Source organism: Epinephelus fuscoguttatus, linkage group LG6 (assembly GCF_011397635.1).
Source record: "Epinephelus fuscoguttatus linkage group LG6, E.fuscoguttatus.final_Chr_v1".
Classification (NCBI taxonomy): Eukaryota; Metazoa; Chordata; class Actinopteri; order Perciformes; family Serranidae; genus Epinephelus; species Epinephelus fuscoguttatus.
In genome coordinates, this window is record NC_064757.1 from 26,227,317 (window position 1) to 26,249,737 (window position 22,421).

At 42.4% G+C, this 22,421-nt stretch overlaps 1 protein-coding gene across 1 annotated transcript; it reads left to right on the forward strand.

The window, feature by feature from the left end:
* The first annotated feature begins 332 nt into the window (after positions 1-332).
* fem1c (fem-1 homolog c) lies at positions 333-11,475 on the forward strand. Its single transcript, XM_049577904.1, has 6 exons — positions 333-1,743; positions 5,811-5,980; positions 6,119-6,307; positions 6,743-7,254; positions 8,321-8,497; positions 9,400-11,475. Exons 1-6 carry the CDS (start codon positions 1,200-1,202, stop codon positions 9,662-9,664), a joined length of 1,857 nt encoding a protein of 618 aa, XP_049433861.1. The 5' UTR covers positions 333-1,199; the 3' UTR covers positions 9,665-11,475.
* The last annotated feature ends 10,946 nt before the right edge of the window (positions 11,476-22,421 follow it).

The following is a 22,421-nucleotide window of genomic DNA, read 5'->3' on the forward strand; positions in this document are numbered from 1 at the left end:
ACTTGGTTTTCAGTGATAGATTTGTGGACACACTGTCTGTGGCCATGCTTCTTTTATCCTGTAGGGAGTGATATAACCAAGGCCATCAAGGTCAGCTTTCACAGTTATAATATTTAAAGATATTTAATAATCTGCAAGATATAAAGGAAGTATTTTTAGATTAGTTTTGACGTTGGTTTCTCTTTCCATAGTAATTATTTCTTTATAAAGTCCCAGGTACTAAAAGAGCAGCGATTCCCTTTTGTTGTTCTTGATTGACTACGTCACCGTTTTCCAGCTCTGTGATTGGCTGTTCACACGTCAATCACCTGCGTTAGTGGAGAAAAAAGACTGCGTTGGGTTTGCGATTTGACAGAAACTGAGTCGTGATCATCCGGTGGAGCCGTGGGTGGATAGCCTTCCCTATTTACCTTCCCCGTCGCCAAGATTACTGTCGTTGCAGTTTGCTGGGTGGCTTCATGGACGACTTTTATTCGCCGTTTTGGGGGTAACATCTCTGGCTTGTATCTCGACGTGTGTGTGTGGGAGTGTGTGTGAGAGGAAATCGGCTCGGACGCTGGGGATATCCCCTGATTGTTTAGCCGAGCGAGAGACCGAGCGTCGTTTTCCACAGGCTAAGCTAACAGCAGCGCGGCGTAACGGGTGGGGGTGGATTTCTACATCTCGGCCCTCGGGAAGCTGAATATAAATAACGTCTCAGGAGTATGTTGTGGGACAATGACAAGCGCAAGAGGCAGAGCTAATGGAGACGAGCTTGTCGGAGAGGAGGAACGTCAGTGGATGAGTGTCGGTTGAACGGTCGATAAAGAGGGGTAAAGTAGTTGAGCTAGGCGAAGCTAGTCGGTCGGCTACATTGATCGAGGAAGTTGACTAGCCACCTTGCTAACTCGGCGACAAATGTATTACTGGACCAAGGGTCGTCTCAAGTGTTATTAATCGATTTAAAGATTCACACAAGAGGCCAGTGATGCTAGTTTTTAAAGCTAAAGTTTAGAAAGCACACATTCTTATTGGCTTTTTAACCAAAAACGCTAGCTAACGTCAGTTGGTTACTGTTAGCCAGTTAGTCGGAGGTTGTTGTAAACAAAGGGTCCCGAGCTCCACCTGTCCACAGCAACATTACACCTCGGGTTGACGTTGGCTGGTTGTCTCACGGACATCGTTGCCTTTTTATTTAGCAGTGACACCCACTCTCAGAAATGGATTTAAAGACAGCAGTGTTTAACGCAGCACGGGACGGTAAGCTCCGGCTGCTTCAGAAACTGTTGGAGAACAAAGATGGACACGAGGTGACCAAGCTGATGGGTGAGAAGACAAACGGGGCCACCCCGCTGTTGATGGCCTCCAGGTACGGCCACCTGGACCTGGTGGAGTACCTGCTGGAGTGCTGCAGCGCTCCCGTGGAGGTCGGTGGGTCGGTGAACTTTGACGGGGAGACCATCGAGGGAGCGCCCCCCCTGTGGGCAGCCTCTGCGGCGGGTCACCTGAAGGTGGTCCAGTCCCTGCTGGGCCACGGAGCGTCTGTGAACAGCACCACCCTGACCAACTCGACACCGCTGAGGGCAGCCTGCTTTGACGGCCACCTGGACATTGTGAAATACCTGGTGGAGCACAAAGCTGACCTGGAGGTGGCCAACAGACACGGTCACACGTGTCTCATGATTTCCTGCTACAAAGGACACAAGGAGATAGCACAGTACCTGCTGGAGAGAGGCGCAGACGTCAACAGGAAAAGTGTGAAAGGTGAGTGGGTAGCACACTCTCAGCTATTAGCAGTAAGTGACACACTTTATTGACATGGTCTCTGACCCTGAGAAATCTGATTGATTCAGCACTGTGTATTTTAGAGCTCAGTATGGTTTGAATGCCCTATTCTGCAGTAGTGTTGCCAGACAAATGACAGATCAATAGATAATAAAGGTATGTCAGAAATGCCCACAAACATCACATCTGACTACATACACTGAGCTAAAGACTTTACCGTAACCAGCAGGAGTAGTACTATTGGATAATAACAGAAGCATTTGCATGTCTCCTTGTGAAATGACTCAACACAATAACATGAACTTCTGGTTTCACAATGGAAAGCTGTGGTGATGTCAATGTCACTTTGGACCAATCCTGTGGGTGTGTCATGAGCTCTCCTTTTATCATATTTCATGAATACATAAAAAACATTGTTCATTCATATTTTAGGGAATTGTTTTATAGGAGATTGCAGGCCAAAGGGTTGCTTGCAGAGAAAATCATGAAAGTGATATCTTGCTTTTAATAACTTTGTGGATCATCAAACACCACTGTAGACGTGTAAGAGGCCTGGCAAATGTTCAATGTATTGCTCCTTCCCTCTGGAGCACAGCTGCGATGGTTAGTCTGAATTCAGGTTTATATCAGTGGATTTAAAAAATGACCAGTTTTCATGATTGCAAAAAAATATCAATCAGTCCTTAGAAATATCTCAAACTACAGACGACTTAATCCTTACGCAGGACTCTGTCAAACCTGCACTAGTATTGGTTTGCACACACCTATGCTTCATAGGTCAGAACTGTGCAGTTATAGCTTGTCCTCAGCTTGCTTAATTAACCCCCATTTAGCTCACTCATGGTTGACTCTAAATTAATTGACTCTAGCCAAAACACCCATGTCAAGACACTTTGTTCTCCTGACCAGTAGAATAGCAAAAAGCAGGTGCTTTATTGTGCACAAACCAGTGCTTGTGTTTGCAAGTGAGCTTGCCACTATATCATGTGTGGTGATTGACATGGAAAATAGTTCCTAGCCCAGACTATTGCCTTTCCCACAACAGCTGAACCAACAGGAAGCAGTATATGTGTAATATTAGATATGAAGTGGCAAATTTCCAAAAACAATGGACCTTGTGTTGATGGAGGAAGGCAAGCAAGCGAGTTAGAAAAAAATGGTCAGGACACTACAATCACAGCTGATTTGAGCTGCTGAAAAAGCTGCGATCAGCTTGCTTCCTCCTCAGCCAAAACAACACTTAGCCTAGTTTATTAAACTCCCTCAGTACAACACCTGTTACTGAGGTGCCCTCCTGTCTTCGGCTTACGGTAGTCTAAATTCAGTCTGGAAGCGCATAATGAGTATTCAGACTAATACTTAAGGCTAGGCACAAAGGCTTTGGAGAGGATTTCCTAAGTTTCTGGATTAACTTGTTTTGGTAGTGGAAGTGAATTTATCATCCAGACAAGCATAGCTCAACATATTTCATTCACCAGGTAAAACTGTTATCATATTCCCCACAAAAAGAGTCAACTTCGGTGGCAGTAGGTTTTAAAGAAGAGGCACTGTGACAAATTTATGTCAACATGATGATTAAGTAGTATAATATTCCTTTTGTAGCAAACATTATTTGATATCCCAAAAAATATTAAAACAAAATCACTTCTCTGTTTTGAAAGCATTCAGCCATCCAAAACCATAACAGCAGTGTTAAACAATTTGCTGCAGTATTAACCCAGATTGCCTTATTCATTTCTAACTGGCTGCGCTGCTGTGCCCAAGTTTTCTTTGTCATGGCGAGGGTAGGAGTAAAAAACAAAGAATTCGATCAGTGTAGTTTTAGCACAAACTGAGGAGTATAAATAATGGTTAATCCCTGGCTAACCCTGTTTGGTCTGGTCTGCTTGAATATGGATTAGCCGTAGTGTACTGAGAGCGATGAGGCTAGATGCAAGTGAAAGCACAACAACATTACACAGAAGTGTTGAAATGATAGTCTAGTGAGGATAGACATGAAGTGTCCTGAGGTGTGTTGGACTCATTTACCTAAACATTTACTTATATGTTTTGTTGTTCTTTGTCATTCAGTGTTCCCCAGGACACTGAGTGCTCAAGGCTAACTGTAGGAACAGCCATCTTAGGAAACCGTATTTGTTTACATTGTTTTTGTGCGATGATTGACCCTGATTTCCAGGGCCGTGTTACCTATTTTAAAGAAAAGTTTGCAGGACAAGGACAGGCAAGACATGCCAAGGCTTAGTAGTATTCTACCTCCAGACGTTTGCATCCATATAACAGCTACTTGTCATCAAACCATATACTTAGGTGTCACTCAAGGATTTGTCTAGATGCATAAGGTCTTTCTGCTGTCTGAAATGATGTCAGTCAGCAACACGTACACTGTCGCTGTATTTAAAATTACCCAGTTTCAGTCTTAATGGGATACCTGGCCAATTTTCAACCAGCTTTATATCAAAATAATGTGGGTAGCATGTGCAAATGAACTGTGGTAAACCCCCCTCCATCTTAGCAGTGCCTAGATTTCCCTGTTCATCTCCCAGCTCAAATTTAGCATCATCTGGTGGATTTTCAGTGGCTCTAGGGCTGTTGCTCAAACTACAGCTTGTACTTAGGCATTTTTGTATGCCCGCCACCACAGACACAAAGAGCATAGAATGCTGAGAGAGACAGAGAGCCCCCTGTCTGTCTCTATCAAACTCAAACCAAACTCAGATTAAATGGTAAAACTAGGCAGTGCTGATCAAATATAAACATGTATATATTAGATTCTGTTACTCTTTCGTCTATTTTTTGTTAAAAATGCCTTCAGAAACATATTTTAGTGCACTGTGTGGCTGTAATGTGACAATGTGTAAACAAGAAGCGAGTCAATACTGTTTCCTGTATTGTAAAAGCCAAGACTGACAAACAGGTCAATGGTGAAATTAGGCAGTGCTGATCAAACATGAATTAGGTTTACATTTCTATGTTGCCTATTCCTCATATAAAATGTTTTTTCAGAGACATTTTACCTTACTATCGAACTGTAATTTGAGATTGTTTGTCACCAGCCAGTCACCATATTGTTTCCTGTGTCAGAACTGACAAGCTCACGTTATGTCACCCACCAGCTGGAGTGTTTATTGTTTCCTCAGACTTTCCACTCAGCTTGTATGCTGCGTCGGCACTGATTGCAAGTACAGGAGCTGACATTGTCATTTTGCACATTCTCATTCAGGAAGTATCAGAACATTAATACATGTGTTGTGGTTAAAATGTGCTCCATTATGTGTTGTTGGCTGTTAAGAACATCACAGTGTCTTAAATCTCACCAGGTTTTGCTTATGATTTTAGACACCCACCATGTGAAGGCAAACAAACAACTTAAGACCATTTCAAAATGTTGCACAGTGCCAGGACTGGGCATATTATTTAACCGAGCATTTTCACACTACACCTGCACAGGTTTGCAGCAGCTGAGCTGACATCCCACTGGGAAGCTTTTATTTAACACTATACTAAAACTAGAGGCAGCGCGGCCTGCTTTTTTCTGTTTGAATGAGTGATGCTGAGAATCATATGTACACACTGCAAGCATGACAAGTTTCACGTAAATGGGTAAACCATGTGTGGAAGTGAGCGTGTAACAAGCATGACTCAATGGCAGCCTCCACATTAATCCTGATATCAACTGATCTGCGGCCATTTTGAATATATTCTAAGAGAAAGGACAGTGTGCAGGATAAACAGCTGTACTTCTGGCTTTGCTGTAACTCTCTAGGTCTCTGTGTAGAAACAGTAAGACTTGGTAAATGTGTTTTTGTTTGCAGTTTGCAAACCAACCAGTTTCAATAAAACCATTTCTGCTTTATCCACAATGCAGTGGCTCAGCTGGGGGTTCCCATTGGTTGTATGGTGTCAGTATAGGCCACAATTACCTCTTTCTCTTGAAGCATGAATATATGTTCTTCGATTCAATTTCTGTGAAGACCATCCAGCATTACGTGTTTATGCTGGCTACTTCTGTAACTGAAAAGTCACCATAAATGTTTAATTGTTCACAGGCAACACAGCACTTCATGACTGTGCAGAGTCGGGCAGCCTGGAGATCATGCGGATGTTGCTGCAGTTCGGAGCATCCATGGAGCAGGACGGCTACGGCATGACGCCCCTGCTCTCCGCCAGTGTCACAGGCCACACTAACATTGTAGACGACCTGACAACGCACCCACAGGTCAGGGTTTCTGTCAGTTAAAATAGAGCGTTTGTCTGCATATATGTATGTAAGGCTCTAGCATTGATATTTTGAATATAGTCGTCTTGGAGAAATGTTTAAAAATATAATGGAAAAAATATCTTCCTTCTTCTGCAGACAAGTCACAAAGAGCGCATTGATGCCCTGGAGCTCTTGGGAGCCACGTTTGTTGACAAGAAGAGAGATCTGCTCGGAGCTTTAAAATACTGGAAGAGAGCCATGGACCTCAGGTACATGGACAGTAACAACATTGTCCATAAACCAGAACCCAAGCAGCTGATCATGGCATACGACTACGCCAGGGAGGTGAGTGTCAGTTGGAGTCTGTCTTTCCACCCAGCACCATCCCACAGTGATCCTGCATTGTATTTAATGCTCTTGAAATATGTTTTATTATTGCTGACGTGGTCATAAGTTGGTAAAGGCACGCAGAGTTTAGCAAGGTGACTGCTTATAAATTCCAAAACCTAGAAAGTCACACTCTAGTCTTTTTGTATGAGAAACAAAGGCTGCAAATTTTGGCATTTACTATAAAGAAATGGAACAAAGAACCAGATATTTAAGACCATGCACAAAGGAAACAGAAAACAGATAAATATATATACAGTATAATACACTGTGAACCTGCTGCAGTAGTCCACTGTCAGGTCTAAGTTAAATTTTACTTCTGAAAAGCATGATTTCATCATACAGGGAAACCATAAACTGCCTCTTGTCTTGACCTTGTAATCCTCCTCCTAGGTAACAAACGGAGAGGAACTGGACGGGCTGATATCTGACCCGGATGAGATGCGCATGCAGGCACTGCTCATCCGTGAAAGAATCCTCGGCCCACAACATCCAGACACTTCTTACTACATCCGTTACCGTGGTGCCGTCTATGCTGACTCTGGGAACTTTGAGCGCTGCATCAACCTGTGGAAGTATGCGTTGGACATGCAACAGACCAACCTGGACCCCCTCAGCCCCATGACGGCCTCCAGCCTGCTGTCGTTCGCCGAGCTCTTCTCCTTCATGCTGCAGGACAGAGCCAAAGGGCTCCTGGGGACATCGGTGTCATTTGAGGACTTGATGGGGATCCTTTCCAAGAGCGTGTTGGAGATTGAGCGGGCGGTTAAACAAAATGGACCGATGCCTCCTGACCCTGCCCAGCTCAGCAAGGCCCTGTCAATCATCCTGCACCTCATTTGTCTTTTAGAGAAGGTGCCCTGTACTGCAGAGCAGGACCACTTCAAGAAGGAAACCATCTACAAGTGAGTTCATGTGTAAATTACTTGGGTTGCCAACAATTTGTCTTCAGTGTGGAAACTTGTCTCAGTAATTTTGCAGACAGGGGTCATTATGTGTGTCTGCAATGCAAAATAGGGCAGTTTTGAGTGAAATGCATGTTTTTGTGGCACTGATTTTCTTTAACCTCATTTCTAAAAATGTCTCTTTCATGCCCTGCCTTGTATTTGCTTTGGTAGTGTGAACTTGCACCAGTCAGAGCAGCTTTCATATTCTCCTTTTTCAGCAAATAAGAGTGTCAGTTGAAGTAGAGGTGGGCGATGTATCTTTTATACTCTATGTATCACAGCTTGTTCCAAGTGGGATGTATAAAATGACTATATCGCAAATATTGAGTGCACATTGTCACATCAGTTTTTTAGCCACCGGCTTAGGCGTTTTGCTCTGTTCTTTGGTTCTCTCCCTCTCAGACACAGTAATGAAAAAAAAGAGCTGTAAGTGTGTGTTTTTATATCTGCAGGGCGCCACACAGCAACCATTTAGTCACATTTTGCAATCATGGAGCACCATTGCGACTTGCAAATATTAATATAAGCTAATTGTGAGCTAACTTACATCTAACTGTAGCTGAGGAAGGGAAACTTCAAGTTCACAGCAAAAACATCAATACTTCCTGCCTGAGATGAGCTGGGTGCTACAGAATAAAAGCACCAGCGGTTTTGCTCAGATTGATTTGATGATAACAAATCTTTTATTCTAATGGTGCTTCATTTACCTTTTTATTATAACAGTACTTTATTTAATGTTATTTTGACTGTAGTTTATTCAGTAAATTTGTATTTCAGTAGTCTACAATAGGAGGAGATTACAAAATATTGAAATAGATATAGTGTATCACGATATTATTCATAGGCCACATCGCCAGACCTTTTGTAAATTTATGTCAATAGTTCAATCAAACCTGAAGTCCTCGTTGTCAGGTGGGATGTAGTCCAGTCCTTCCTCAGTGTTGTCACCATGACAATTGTAGTTTATTGGTGACTTGTTGCTCTTCTTTGACTGAAAACTTGACATCTTTCATCATCTCTCCAGGTTCCTGAAGCTCCAGCCGTGTGGTAAGAACGGCTACAGTCCACTACACCTGGCAGTCGACCGAAACACCACCTGTGTGGGCCGGTATCCCGTCTGCAAGTTCCCCTCCCTCACAGTCGCCTCTATCCTTCTTGAGTGTGGGGCAGATGTGAACAGTCGCGATGAAGATGACAACAGGTCTGTTTTTGTTTTTATTTATTTGTTTAAGCTCTCATAATTGTTCTTTCTAGGGATGTCAACAGTTAACGGATAATTGGTTTACCACTGAGAATATTTTTGATTGGTTACACACATCAGCCTCTAGCTTGATTTTGTTACTCTTTAGTTTACTGCACTGCACACAACCCTGGTCTGGTGGGAGCTAGCTTTGCTTCTTATTCAGCGATTACTGCTACTATTAGCATCCGGACCCAACAGTGTTGCTGGGGAAACATTGTGCCCACCCTCCACTCTCCCCCTAGGTTGCCCCAGTGAGTAAGCAGCTCAATTTTGAGCCACAAACTACTTTTAATATTGTGAATATTCTGCATGTTAACACAGTCAGCTAGCTTTCTGACAGCAGAGCAAACAGAAAATAAAGTAAATGTCAAGACTTTTGCGTCACAAAATATTTAAATTTCACCATCTATAAATGTATAGAGCTTTGAAATGCAGTGCCAAAGCTCACTGAGGTAATGGAGTGCCAGACTACAAGGAAACGCCTCTTTATTTCACACCATTTTGTGATGTTTTGTTGAAAAATTACCTGTTAAGGGGCTATCAATGCCAAATTTACTGAAACTGACATTCCTAGCTCTGTCACTGTCATCTGGGTTTTAATTTTTTACCAATATTTCTGTCAATAAAAAAACAACATTGACAGAAATATTGTAGATTGTAGATATTGTATAAAGGGTCAGAAAGAACATTGTATTTCTTTTGTTTGTAAAGAGAAAAGTAGATAAAATTCCTAAGAAGCTCCTAAATTGCATCATTATGACAGCCACCAGTTAAACAAATAGCATGAACATGTCCAATGATAACAACATGTTTTGTAGTATAATCACATTGAGGATCTATTATCTTTTCCAACCCACCAGCCCCCTCCACATAGCCGCATCCAACGGCCACCCTGACATCATGAACCTGCTGATATCATGCGGAACTCACTTTGACAGCACCAACGCCTTCCAACAAACAGCCTGTGACCTCCTGGACGAGAAGGAGCTATCCAGGAATGTAATCCAGCCCATTAACCACACCACGCTGCAGTGCCTGGCCGCCAGGGCCATCGTCAAGCACAGCCTCGATTACCGGGGAAACATCCCTGAGAAACTAGAGGCCTTTGTGTTGCTCCACAGATAATGATCGTGGAGGAGGGGAATGGATGGACGAAAAGAGGAGGGGGTGTGATCACATCGAGTGGGGTGGACAGACTGAGGAGCATCATATTTCAAGGCCTGACCCACGAGGTGTTTGAGGAGTGGGAGGACACAGTGTTGTGGGTTAGGTTTGCAAATTCAAACTAGAATATCAGAGGAGAATATGAACTTGAAGATTAGTGTGATCAAAAATGTCTTCATTCAACCAGGATAAACTGAAAAATGATCTGAGGTGAATGGAGGAGGGAGTTTTCTTCCTCTGTTTGCTCTTTGATGGAGCCACAGCTCTGTGGTTCCATCTGTGGGGATGTATTACGAGTGGATTGCAACATGGACAAACACAGTTGTATCTCTGGATGAACTGAGCACGGGGTTTACATATTTTTTGCTTTAGAGAAATTTGATTTTTTTTTTTTTTTGCATATTCCACTATGCTATTTATTGAATGAAACTTGAGAGATTTTTCTCCATGCTGGCTCCAACCCAGCCTCAACTTTGCCTGCGTCTCTCTTCTAAAAATAAGGATTGAGGCATTTCTACATCTGCTGGGACTTCAGGTTATTTTATTTTTTTGTTTGTCCCATCACTGTTGCCAACAGTCATGGACCCTTCCTCAGTTATTATTAGGTTCCTCTTTTTTTGTACTTTTACAAAACATTTAGTTATTGTCATGCAACTCTGGATATCTGCCAAGTAGTGTGGATTCTAGACTCATTTGTCGTTCCCTCTTTAGTGTATAACAAAGCTTTACGAGAAGGGTTTAATGTCTGCGAACACCATAAGTGCTTTATTCTTCCTATGCACAGGCTAGGCTGTTGGAAAGAGAGACTGTTGTATTCTGTGCCGGCACTTGTCTGTGCAATATCTCATGAGTTTTTGTGTTTACCTCATTGCTGCCGTTTCCTTCAGCGTCCCCTTCCTTCACTCAGAGAAGGGAGGGGACGCAAAACCATTGTACTGATTGTTGTAAGAAGTGTGAATGAATTTGAGTGACTGTGTATGTTTGTCTGTGTGTGAGTGCCACACAGTGTGTTTCATGTATGCAGAGTGGTTGTTTTTTGTTTTTTGTTTTTTGGTTTTGTTTTTTTTTGAGCTTACACAAATTATTGAGGACAAGAGTTTGAAGTGGCGCTCATCGAGATTCCATAATGCACATGACTGCCACTAAAACCCACAGCGGCCAAACTCAGTGTCTACAACCGCTGGAGTGTGCAGGCTTGTACACAGAAGTGACCTCTTAACGTTTGTACATGGCCGACCTTTAAAATGCCATCGTTCTTTTAATAATCATGATCAAAAAGGAAAAAAAAAAAAAAAAATCTAGGTAGGTTACCAACATTGGCCCACTGTGCATGTGCAGCAGCAGCAGCATATCAACCAACCAGTCACTGCAGAAAACCTTTCATGAGAACTCCTAGACTCCAAACCAGACTACAGCTAGGATAGTTCTGCTTGTTTTGTACAACCGTCGTCCAATTGTATGAGAGCTGAAGACACAGATGAGTGGGAGGACGTCTTGACGTACAGAATAGTAAAGCTTTGTGAATTATCTTGTTTGCACATTAGCTTCTAGATGTGTGGGTTGAAAAAAGGGCTTTTCATAATTCATAGGATTTCATATTGCAGTCTATTTAACCTGACAGTTCAAAACCAGACATAGAAAATGTATGAGGACTCCCAGGGCAACTTGATTTGAATCTGCACTTTACTACAGCGGAGTTTAAGATTTGATATGGCATTAATCAAGTTCATGTCTTAATAACCAGTTTGACAATAAACCCATGTTGCACTTGTCTCCTTGTCCGAATGTCTTTTGTTTCCTTATCTGTCTGTTTGTGGGGCTTTTACTGGGGTTTCAGAGAGTCCTCTGAACGTCATGCAGTTTCAGGGTGTTTTTTGCTCCTGTCACATTTCTTTCACTGCAATATATCGCTCCTGCACCTCTATGGAAACAGCACAATCATGACTGGAAGTAGGGGGGACTCATAAAGGTCTTTTGTGTGGGATTACAGTTATAATCCCATAAATCATCAAAAAAAATATGTTGAATTTCTTTATTTTACAATAGTTGGAGAAATGGAATCTTTACAACATTTTGTGTGTGTGAATCTAAAGGTGTCTTCACATTTAGTTCTCTTTAAACAAACTAAACTCACCAAGTGCACCAAAAAGTGGACCAACAGAAAAGGGACTCAGTTCTTTTTGTGTTCACCTTGTCAGTTCATTTGAAAGAGGACTCAGTTCTCTTTCTGGTCAACTTCCGCTCTGATGGGGCCTCAGTCCTCTTTCTCTTCACACTATAGCCTGTATATAATATATATTGACAGTTTTGTATTTAATGTGGCGTGGCACTGCAGTGCAGGTATAAAGCCTCTTGCTTTCAAACTTAAAACTGGAGGAAAACCTTAGCGTTTCTTTGCTGTAGACTGATGTATTCTACATTCCACATCTGGAGACGTGCAGTATCTTCTATGGACCAAACTGCTCCTCAACCTGTGTCCTTGCAAGCGACAAAGGCCTACGTGGTTCGGTCTGTCTTTTTCAGGCATCCCAGTGCAATAGCATGTGATGTAGAGAGCTAAATACAATGGCAAAGGCCAAAGCAAACCTGGAGCGCTTTGTGTTCACAAGGCACAAGTAAAGTGAACCACACCGCAGACTTGAGGTGGTTCGGTTCGCTTCAGAGGGGTCTGAGTTTTCTTGGAGTGTTCACATATGTGCAAAAAAATGCTGAGTCACCACTCTGAGTCAGTTTAGAGGGCTGAAAAGGACCAAGTGTGAAAACACCCCTAATGAACACAAATCAGAGCAGCATGGCTTTACCTGGCGTGGCCAAGAGTGACAATGGAAAAAGTTGAGTTGTGGTTTCAGTTGAGTCATTCATGTCCTCCCTGTTGCACTGAGGAGTGCAGAATTTAATGTTTTTGTACAGGATCTGGCCAGTGAATTTTTGGTCAAATTTTAAATGAGACAGGTAGAATAAAGCGATTTTTTTTTTTTTATGTAAAATAATTATTTTAAGTTTAGATTTGGTTGTTTTTCCTGACAGAAGTGTATAAACTGTTGAAAATGTTGTCAATAATTTTATGTTTTTACAGTTTCGGCCTATAAAAAGTGGTGTAATTTGGGTAGTTTATTTAAAGAAATCTTTCCCATGTATCTTTCCCATCAGGAAAATTGCATCTCATAAAAAAGTCTGCTTTTAAATCCTGACTGAAATATATATAAAAACACTGAAAGACATAACTTTACGTGTTACAAACTTATCTCACAGCTTAAGGCAAAAAGGAGCTATTACCACAAGTTACTAGTTGGTATTTCTGCTTCTGTGCCTGTTGACTATTTCAATCTGATGGCTTTAATTGGATTTCCAGACTGTTCTCGTCCATTCTCCTGCTGCTCTTACTGCAGAGTCACTGAGCGGTGGACTCAGTCCAGACACTTGAGCTGGGAGCGGGAACACAGAGGACCCCTCTGGACTGGAATGTGTCCAGAGAAACCTTTGACATTGCAGGAGGGGTTGCTCATGTTGTGCATCCAGTCACTTCCAAGAACGGTCCCAAATAAAAACACGCTGATTTGTGGCTTGTTTGTTCAGTGCTCGTTCCTTACGGCAAAAAAAGGAACATCAGTGCCTGACTGGTTGTTCTGCAGAGAACATGGGACTGTGTTTTCCTTTGTTGAGACATTATTAGCCCACTCAGTCATAAGAACTAACCAAATAAGAAATCAAAAAATGAAAAACAGTTTCCATCTTGTTGCTGAGCACAGACATCCCAATAACTGTCCTCAAAAATGTCATGTGTCCAGTATTTTTATGATGGTCATAAGATTTATGACAAAAGAGACTGTGCTTAAGGACAGCTTCACTGGCATGGCTGTAGACCGTGCAATGTTGTCTTTTCATTGGAAATGTTCATGTGACAAAATCAACAAATGGCAGCCTCATCCTTTAGGCTGTTTCTCTGTTGTTAGGAACCTTTGTTGTGGTTTATTCTCCAGGTTTAAAGATGATCCTAGTTGGTATTTCAGTTTGAAATATGTCTGGATCGCTAACAAGGTCAAATACAAAGGTGAATTAAAGGAGAAATTTCCCACTTTTTATGTGGCTATCCAATCATTGTTGATGGTAACTCTAGTCAGCTGACGCAATAAATTCCTGAGTGTGTGCTGCACTGACAGAGAAGATAAGTTTATGTGAGATTTCCTTTTTGCACAGCTGTTACATGCACCAGGATGCACTGTGGTCAAGCTCCTGACGCTCGAGCCCCAAATACTTCCCGAACCTGCCCAGCACGTGGAAGTGGGCATTTCAAATGCAGCTCTGTTTTCTGAAATACGTTATGTCACTTTTTAACTAGAACACAAAAAAACATAAATTGAACAACACTAGTTTTGTCAACAACAAACATGCCTTAGTGTCTCGTGCTTGGAAGCTGTGTATCATCACCCCAGCTAAAAGCTATTTCTTTGTTTGCCAAAACATAGGTGGGTTAGGTGACAAAAATACTCACTCATTAATCATCTGCCCTCCTGGCCCTCCTGGCCCTGGTTGTCTTTTCCAGTTTTTCTTTGCGATCCTGAAGAAGGTGTCTAGTGATTTTCCAAACGACCACAATTAGTCCAGCAACCAGCGACAAAATGAAACTCTGCTTTGATTGAAATAAACCCGTGCCAACTGGTCCAGCCACGGGGTCCAGATTTATCCAGGGTCCACAAAGTTTAATATATTCAACATCTGACTTTTTGGCCATGTTGCTGAGCTACTTTGCTGTCTCTGTCAAGTAGCTGTCTGATGTTCACTCACTCTACATCAGGAAATGGCACTTCAGAATAAAATCTTGTATCAGAAATTCACTGTTCTTCAAAGTACAGTGTGTTTTTTTTACAAACTTGACATGTTCACAAGTCATTTGTGGCCCTTTAGGAATGGACCTGTAACCTTCTTTTGGATCACGACTCACCAGTTGGGGACCACTGCTCTACACACTGTGTTTCCATGCTGTTTATCAGCTGATGGTGAAGTAGCAGCTCTCAGTCATTCTACGGAGGCATAAGAAAAATAAAATGACAAAATTGGCCCCTTTCCCCTTAAAAAAACAACTAGTAACATAGTCAGACAGTCCTCAATGTTAACATCCAGTAATTGAACCATAGTCATGAGCACACCTCTGTCCGAGTAAGGAGCAAAGCCATCATGCATAGTAACGCACATGGGCTCATTCTGGGTTGTTGTAAGCAACAGCATCCAACAAAAACTGCCCACACCGAAATTCAGTGCAGCAGAATGACTCCATTTCTGTTTGCTTTTGAGAGTAATTCGCAGTGGCTGTTCGATCTCGGAAGCTCAGGTTCGGGAGATGTATCCTCTTCCAAGGCTAACATAGCTGCAACCTCCGCTGTGGTGCATTGGATTGCTTTGTCCTCTCTCCACTGCATTTCTGTGGCTCTAAAAAATACCCTACTTCAATATTGAGTCAGCCAAAACACAAGTATCCTTCTCTATAGCATCCTTTGCAGTCACATTAAATTATTCCATTTTCGCTGTTGGGCACTCAGCTAGTTTGCAATGCAAGTCAGACATAAATGTCTACAAGTCTGTCTACATCTCGTCAGCGTGTGTAGGTTTGGCGGGATCATGGCTTCCTTTCCCAGCCATTGACCTCAGACCAGGGGGCTCAGTCTGCCCAGCAACGAGACCTGAGCTGTTACCCCAATTGGCTTTTCAGGGTTTTCTATTGATTCTTGGAGGATGAATGCACCATCGGGACGGCAGCAAGGAGTCAGACTCTACAGCTGGACTGTCTGCATCCTCTGCTGTTGGTTGGGAGGAGGAGGGGTCTGTTTTGAGTGGCATGTCCCCAAATATCCAGAGGCTGAAACTACAAATCCAAGCTCTTGTTTCTCTGAAGAAACAATGACATCAGTGGTTTGCAAAAAAAACCAGCTGATTTTGAAGCTGCTCCCAAAGACACAGAAAAAGTTATAAAACATGGTGCTTGTCACATGATATCGCTAATTCAGACAGATGAAGATCAGGCTGAAAAACAGTTAAGTTGTCCTTTAACTTTTTTTCCCCGCCCCTCCCCTCTGTCAGCGAGGATCTCACCACCTGTTCCCTCCACATGTACAGCAACAGCAGTCGGTCCCAGAATGTCACACCTATCCTATGTTTGCCGATGAGTCACTGCCAGGATCTGAAGCAAAGTGGAGAGTGGGAATTTCTTAATGAGTCACGATCACTGTAGGTATGTGCGTGTGTGTGTGTACGTGTCTTTGTGTGTGTGTGTTTGTACTGGGCGGCTGAGGCTGAGCAGAGCAGGTTTGGGTAGATATTTTTTACCATCTGCGTGGGTCATAGCAGAACAAGAGTCCATTTTGTGATCTGTAAACAAGGATTTTGTAAAACTGTTGGGACTTTTTTTTCCAAAGCAGCACTCTAACAAATGTCTACAACACGCAGCCACTTGAAACCATACTGTTACTCTTACATAACAGAAACAACAGAACCATGACTGCAGAGAGCTCAGATAACCCGAGAAAACCAAACTGCAAAGAGAAAAAGAAAGAGACGGGGCAAACAGGATACTTTTTGATGTATTTGACTTCATGTGGTTTACTGAGGAGTGTCATTGAACTGTGCTGTTTTGAATATGGTAACCACACCCAGGATTACCTTCTAAAAATAGTACAGACACAATGAGGTGAACGAGGACACATGATTATTTGTCTTTACTCAGTGTGAGGAGTAACACATAACCGGGAACTCTATGAGTGGGAAAATTAATCTGACTTCACCCATATCTCTATAACTCTTCTGTCTTTCCAACTTGTTACCTCAGTTAACCCATTTTTCCTCCAGCAGGAATCTTAACATATCTCATTGACAGTAATTGTGAAGTATACGCTGTAGGTGTTTCTGGGTCTCGGTGCCTGGAACAAGTCGAGGCTTGTTACAGCACAGTGGAAAGCATGTGAGTGTTCATGTGGCGCAGCAGCCACACTTACTCTGACACTGGAGGTTAACAGTGCCGTCAGCTCTGTGGGGAACTAGATGTTGACATAATGAGGGAGAGATTAAAACGGGTGCAACGAGAGAAAGGAGTCCAGCTGAAATGAATTGTAGGAAGGCTGTTTAAAAGCCAGATTTCTAGAAAAATCCCTCGTCAGCTCAGCAGGGAGGGGGTGTAATGAGTCAGAGGGTTGCCCGTGAAGTCCCAGTCATGAAGTTGGCGAGAATCTACCTTGCTGCACTGTCTTTGAGTAAGATACAGACTCCTTACCAGCTCCATAAAAAGGGTAATTCTTTGTTTTATGTGTAAGGAAAGGACATAGTGGATATTACACAGAGGCAGGAATCCCAAAGCCCCAAAACAATACTTAAAGGAGGTTTAGGTTTACATTTTTTTTCTAAAATTTGCCTTAAAACAATAGTAATATCCTCCTGAGACCCAGTGTCCTCATATGTGGACATTACATTTTGAGTTTACTGGACATTTTACTTAATTCTGCTTAACTTAGACCTGTTGTCCTCATTCATGGACACTTTTTTGTGCTATCTAGTGGTACTAAGATAACAATACACTAATCCATGTTAAAACAAGATGGCAGCCATCTCTGCCAAGTCAGTCTGCAGCCGACCCTGATCCACAAGTGCACAAGGTCCAAAACCTGATCACATTTTATGGCAGAAACTTGTTTATGTATAATTAATACAGTTTGTAAGTAATTTGTACTTTGATATGGCAACACATTTGACCAATTTTAGCAACAACAGTAACAAGCTAAGATGCCGTAAATTAGGAAGTCATCATATGAAGACATTGGGATTTTATTGTCATCTCCTTTGAGGAAATTGGAACGTCATTGTCATCTCGTTTTAGGACATTCGGACTTTAGTATTGTCTTTTTTGATGACATTGGAATGTAGTCTTGTTTGAAGACATTGGGACTTTATTGGTGTCTCGTTTGAGGAAATTGGGACTTTACTGTTGTCTTGTTTGAGGACATTAGGGCATCATCTCATTTTAGGACATTCAGATTTTAGTATTGTCTTTTTTGATGACATTGGGATGTAGTCTTGTTTGAAGACATTGGGACTTTATTGTCGTCTCATTTGAGGACACTGGGGCATCGTCTCATTTGAGGACATTGGGATGTAGTCTTGTTTGAGGACACTGGGACTTTATTGGTGTCTAGTTTGAGGACATTGGGACTTTACTGTAGTCTCGTTTGAGGACATTAGGGCATCATCTCGTTTTAGGACATTCAGACTTTAGTATTGTCTTTTTTGATGGCATTGGGATGTAGTCTTGTTTGAAGACATTGGGACTTTATTGTCGTCTCGTTTGAGGACATTGGGGCATCGTCTCATTTGAGGACATTGGGACATCGTCTCATTTGAGGACATTGGGATGTAGTCTTGTTTGAGGACATTAGGACTTTATTGGTGTCTAGTTTGAGGACATTGGGACTTTACTGTTGTCTCGTTTGAGGACATTAGGGCATCATCTCATCTGAGGACATTGGGGCTTTATTGGTGTCTCGTTTGAGGACACTGGCACTTCACTGTCATCTTGTTTGAGGACACTGGGACTTTATAATTATTGACAATGTTTAGTTTTTTATACTTATCAGGTCCTATTGATGTCATATAACTAGGAGAAATTGAAAATGCATACCAAACAACAGTTCAGGTCTCAGGAGGACATACCCAAAAGTTCATAACTTTTTGTATACATGTAGGTCCAGTTGAATATTGTAATAATAATGTGTGGTTATCACAAAATCCCATGGTACACCTGGATTGTCATCATGGCACACCAGAGTGCTGAGGCACACCATTTGAGAACCACTGCTTTAGACCCAAACATAATAAAGTCACTTTACAACATACCGCACGGTCCTTTGTCTGTGAATGTTTTTTTGGCCAACAAAGGGGATATATGTATTTGTGTGTGTATAGATGTTTTAACATATAAAACATGAAATATTTCTTCAATTGGTGTTATAAAGCTTTATGGTCATATTTTCTGTCACTGTCATCATCATGTGCGAGTTCACTTTGTTGCCAAGGGAAGACTTGACTTTTTTTTTGTACAGCAGTGGGGTCTGTGGGAACCTAAACAATTAAAAAAACACAAGGGTTACATGTATGAGTGCACACCACACACAGCCCTCACACACCGTACACAAGGCTTCACATTATGGCTTATTTTTCATGGCCTTTTTGGCGGTGCTCCCAGCTCAGCCTACTTCTGTCCTGTCTATATTTAGGGCGTAAGAATGCCCTGTTGGAAAGCTGTCCTACATTAAGTGTGCGCCTCCATCTCTGAATACCTGCATGTGAACTTGCCTCAGACACCTTTCCTTTCCCCGTGCCACCACCCGTCTCCACGTGCCAATCAGTCCAGTTCATTTCAGGTTGTATCAACATGACTGACAAGCAGAGTGATGCCAGAGCACATTCACGAGAGCAGGAACAATCATGAATAAGACATTAGGCCTATTGTCTCTTTAATGTTATATGACTGTGTCTGTTTATCTATCTGTCATTGTCTGTAGGTGTCTGTCTGCCATCTCCTCCTCCTCCATTTTTTCTCCTCTTCTCTATCCTCCCTTCTCTCCGTCCTTGGTCACCACAGCAGCAGGAGAAACTGCTGTCTTCTGTAGGGTTCACATTTTTGCTGCTTTTTTTCTGGATGAATTTATCAGATCACGACTCAACAAATAGTTAACTCCCACCTTCATTTCTACAATTAGAGGCAAGAGAAAGATGTATTTTTTGATAAGGAGGAGAGCATTTTCTTCATAGGAAACATATTGATATATTTGAGCTTATATGGTATATATACACCCAAAAACCTGAGCAAGGTACATTCATCAAGTTTTACTGTGAATATTTCAGGCAGAGACATAAAACTAAACTGGGTAAAAGCATAAAGTGCAATAAATGAGGCATTTGATAGCACCTTGGGCCAGAGCTGTAGTAACACTTAAGTCCAGTCTCGGAAATACTTTTTTGAAGTCTTGCACTTGTCTTGGTGTAGGGCTATTGAGAATTGGTCGAGTTGTTTCCCACTGCTGATTCGGGATCAGTTGTACAGAGCATTGCTTGTTACTGAATCATCCATCCATCCATCTGTCACAGGGGCAGCAGGCTGAGCAAAGTATTCCAGACTCCCCTCTCCCCAGCAACGCTTTCCCACTCCTCCTGGGGGACCCCGAGACGTTCCCAGGCCAGATGAGATATACAATCCCTCCAGCATGATCTGGGTCGGCCTTGGGGCCTCCTTCCAGTTGGGCATGCCCAGAACACCTCTAACGGGAGGTGCCCAGTGGGCATCCTAATCAGATGCCCGAACCAACTCAACTGATCCCTTTTGACGCGAAGGAGCAGCGGTGGCTCTTAAACATGACGTGGGAAAAAATTGCCCCTCCCTTTGCCTTTTCCCTTCTTGCATTGCATCAATTCTGCAAGCAATGCTGGCTCTGATCTAAACACTTGCCGCCACAGTTCACTTACAGCAAGTCGCAAGCTAGCTACTTCACCTAATGTTAGATGGCAAAATTCTACCATGATAAAATCTGGTTTCTTGAAATAGGCTAGGCTAGGCTTAGTGTCTTGCTTTCTGCCAGACTCAGTCTTGACTTGGTCTTGCCTCAGACTTGCCTGAACCTGGTCTGAGATATTTTTTTTTCTTGACTATAGCACTACCTTGGTCTTACAAAGCCTCTGATGGGAGTGGAATTTTTGACATTTCACCTTCATTATGCTGGACTTTCCAAGCATTAGTAACTGCCAGCTGTCAGATGTCAACATCCGCCTCCTTACATTTTTAAAGGGACAGTTCACCACAAAATCAAAAGCACATATTCCTCTTACCTCTTACCTCTTGTTTTATTTATCAATCTAGATTGTTTTGGTGTGAGTTGCTGAGTGTTGGATATGATGAATACTGGCGCTTAGCTTGTGGTGTTCAGGGTGCCAAAAAACATTTGGAAAAACTCAACAGCAATGTCTCTTTCCATAAAAAATAATGACACAGTTACTCAAGATAATCCACCACCAACCGAATCACTGGGCTTGAGGAAACATGCATCTACTCCTAGCTCATCTAGCACCACCAAGCTAGCTAACGTTACAGCTCAACCAGGAAGACGCCAATAATGTTTGCATCTCACGCTGTCAGGAGCACAAGCTTCTTGCCAGTGAGTAAATGCATGCTTCCTTCTGCACTGTGATACAGTTGGTGGGTACAGTTGGGTACAAATAAAATAATAAGGTCTGTGTATTATCTTTAGTATCCAGGTTGTGATTTCTGGAAAGAGACATTGCTGTTGAGTTTTTGAAATGTATTTTTTGGCACTTCTAACACCACAAGCCGGGTGCCATCTTATTCCATTATATTCAAGAGAAGGCAGACATCTCTATGGCCGATATCTCCAACACTTGGCAACTCACACTAAAACAATGAGGACTGATAAATAGCACTACAGGTAAGAGGAAAAATATGTATTTCTGATTATGGGGTGAACTGTCCCTTTAAAACCAAATGTTTCTGTGCTGTTTACTGAACTACAGATTACATTTCTATTCTTAACAAACCTCACTGCCACTTCACTATGACCTGACAGGGACACAGACACATATTGAGGCACCTCAGTGCAGCTTATTTTAGTGCTGAGCCAGTTTGAGTGTGTTCCCCTGCCCACATGAACTGAACCCTCCAGAGTTCAGATACATTTCCACAGGTTCCTCAGTGTGAATACATGCTGAACTCATCGCCCGCTGAATATTTGATTCCTTTGAGTCCTTCAGCCCTGGGACATTTAAATCAATCAACACAGTCTTTTCTAAACAGAGCTGAAATGGAGCCTAATCTGCACTGATTCACCAGAGTACCCCACTTCTTTTTTCCTGTTTATTTCGATGCACTCGCAGCACATTGCTATGGATGAGAGGAGCACCTGCTGAATGTAAAATAAGAAGGTGGTGACTGAGAAAGTGGTGTTGGGAAAACGTGACCGATTACATAAGAGCCCCTGCAGCTAAAATAGATAGGCAGGGTATTAACATGGGGATCACTGTGGTCTGAATCTGATACTGGTCTGGGCTGGACTCCACAGTCTCTGCCTCGCTGTTTCTCTTTCTGTCTCACACACACATGTCCCAGATTGGACCAGGGGAGCTGCTAATTGTGTGTGTACGTGTGTGTATGTAACTGTAAAAGTTATCTATTGTGTATGTGTGTGTGTGTGTGTGTGTGTGTGTGAGAGAGAGAGAGAGAGAGAGAGAGAGAAAGAGTGATTGCTGCTCTCCGACACTTTCCACTTTGAGTCAGCTGTCAAAACAACACTCATATGAATAGAGGGAGAATTAGCTGGCATGGCAGTGATTATAACAACAAATACACAAATTCAACGCACACATACGAATAACAACACACACACACACACACACACAGATCCTCTTCTGACTGCGAGTTATACAGTCATTCAAGCTAATTAATGTACAGTGTTGAAAAGACATGCACATAGACATAGCCTACTGTCGTCTGCACTTTCCTGCACACCACCCCCCAAACACACACTCATTCTTTGTCATTTTTTATTTATTTATGTATTTCTTTATTGGCATTTTTGCCTTCACTGGACAGCATACAGTGTAGATACAGACAGAAAATGTGGGGCACAAAGATATCTGGCTGGACTCAAACCAGGGACATCCCTGTCACATG

Coding starts and splice junctions, on each gene's coding strand:
- fem1c (XM_049577904.1), top strand. CDS start 1,200: ATGGATTTAAAGACAGCAGTGTTTAACGCAGCACGGGACGGTAAGCTC. Junction 6,308..6,742: donor CATACGACTACGCCAGGGAG/GTGAGTGTCAGT, acceptor TCCTCCTCCTAG/GTAACAAACGGAGAGGAACT. Junction 8,498..9,399: donor CGCGATGAAGATGACAACAG/GTCTGTTTTTGT, acceptor CCAACCCACCAG/CCCCCTCCACATAGCCGCAT.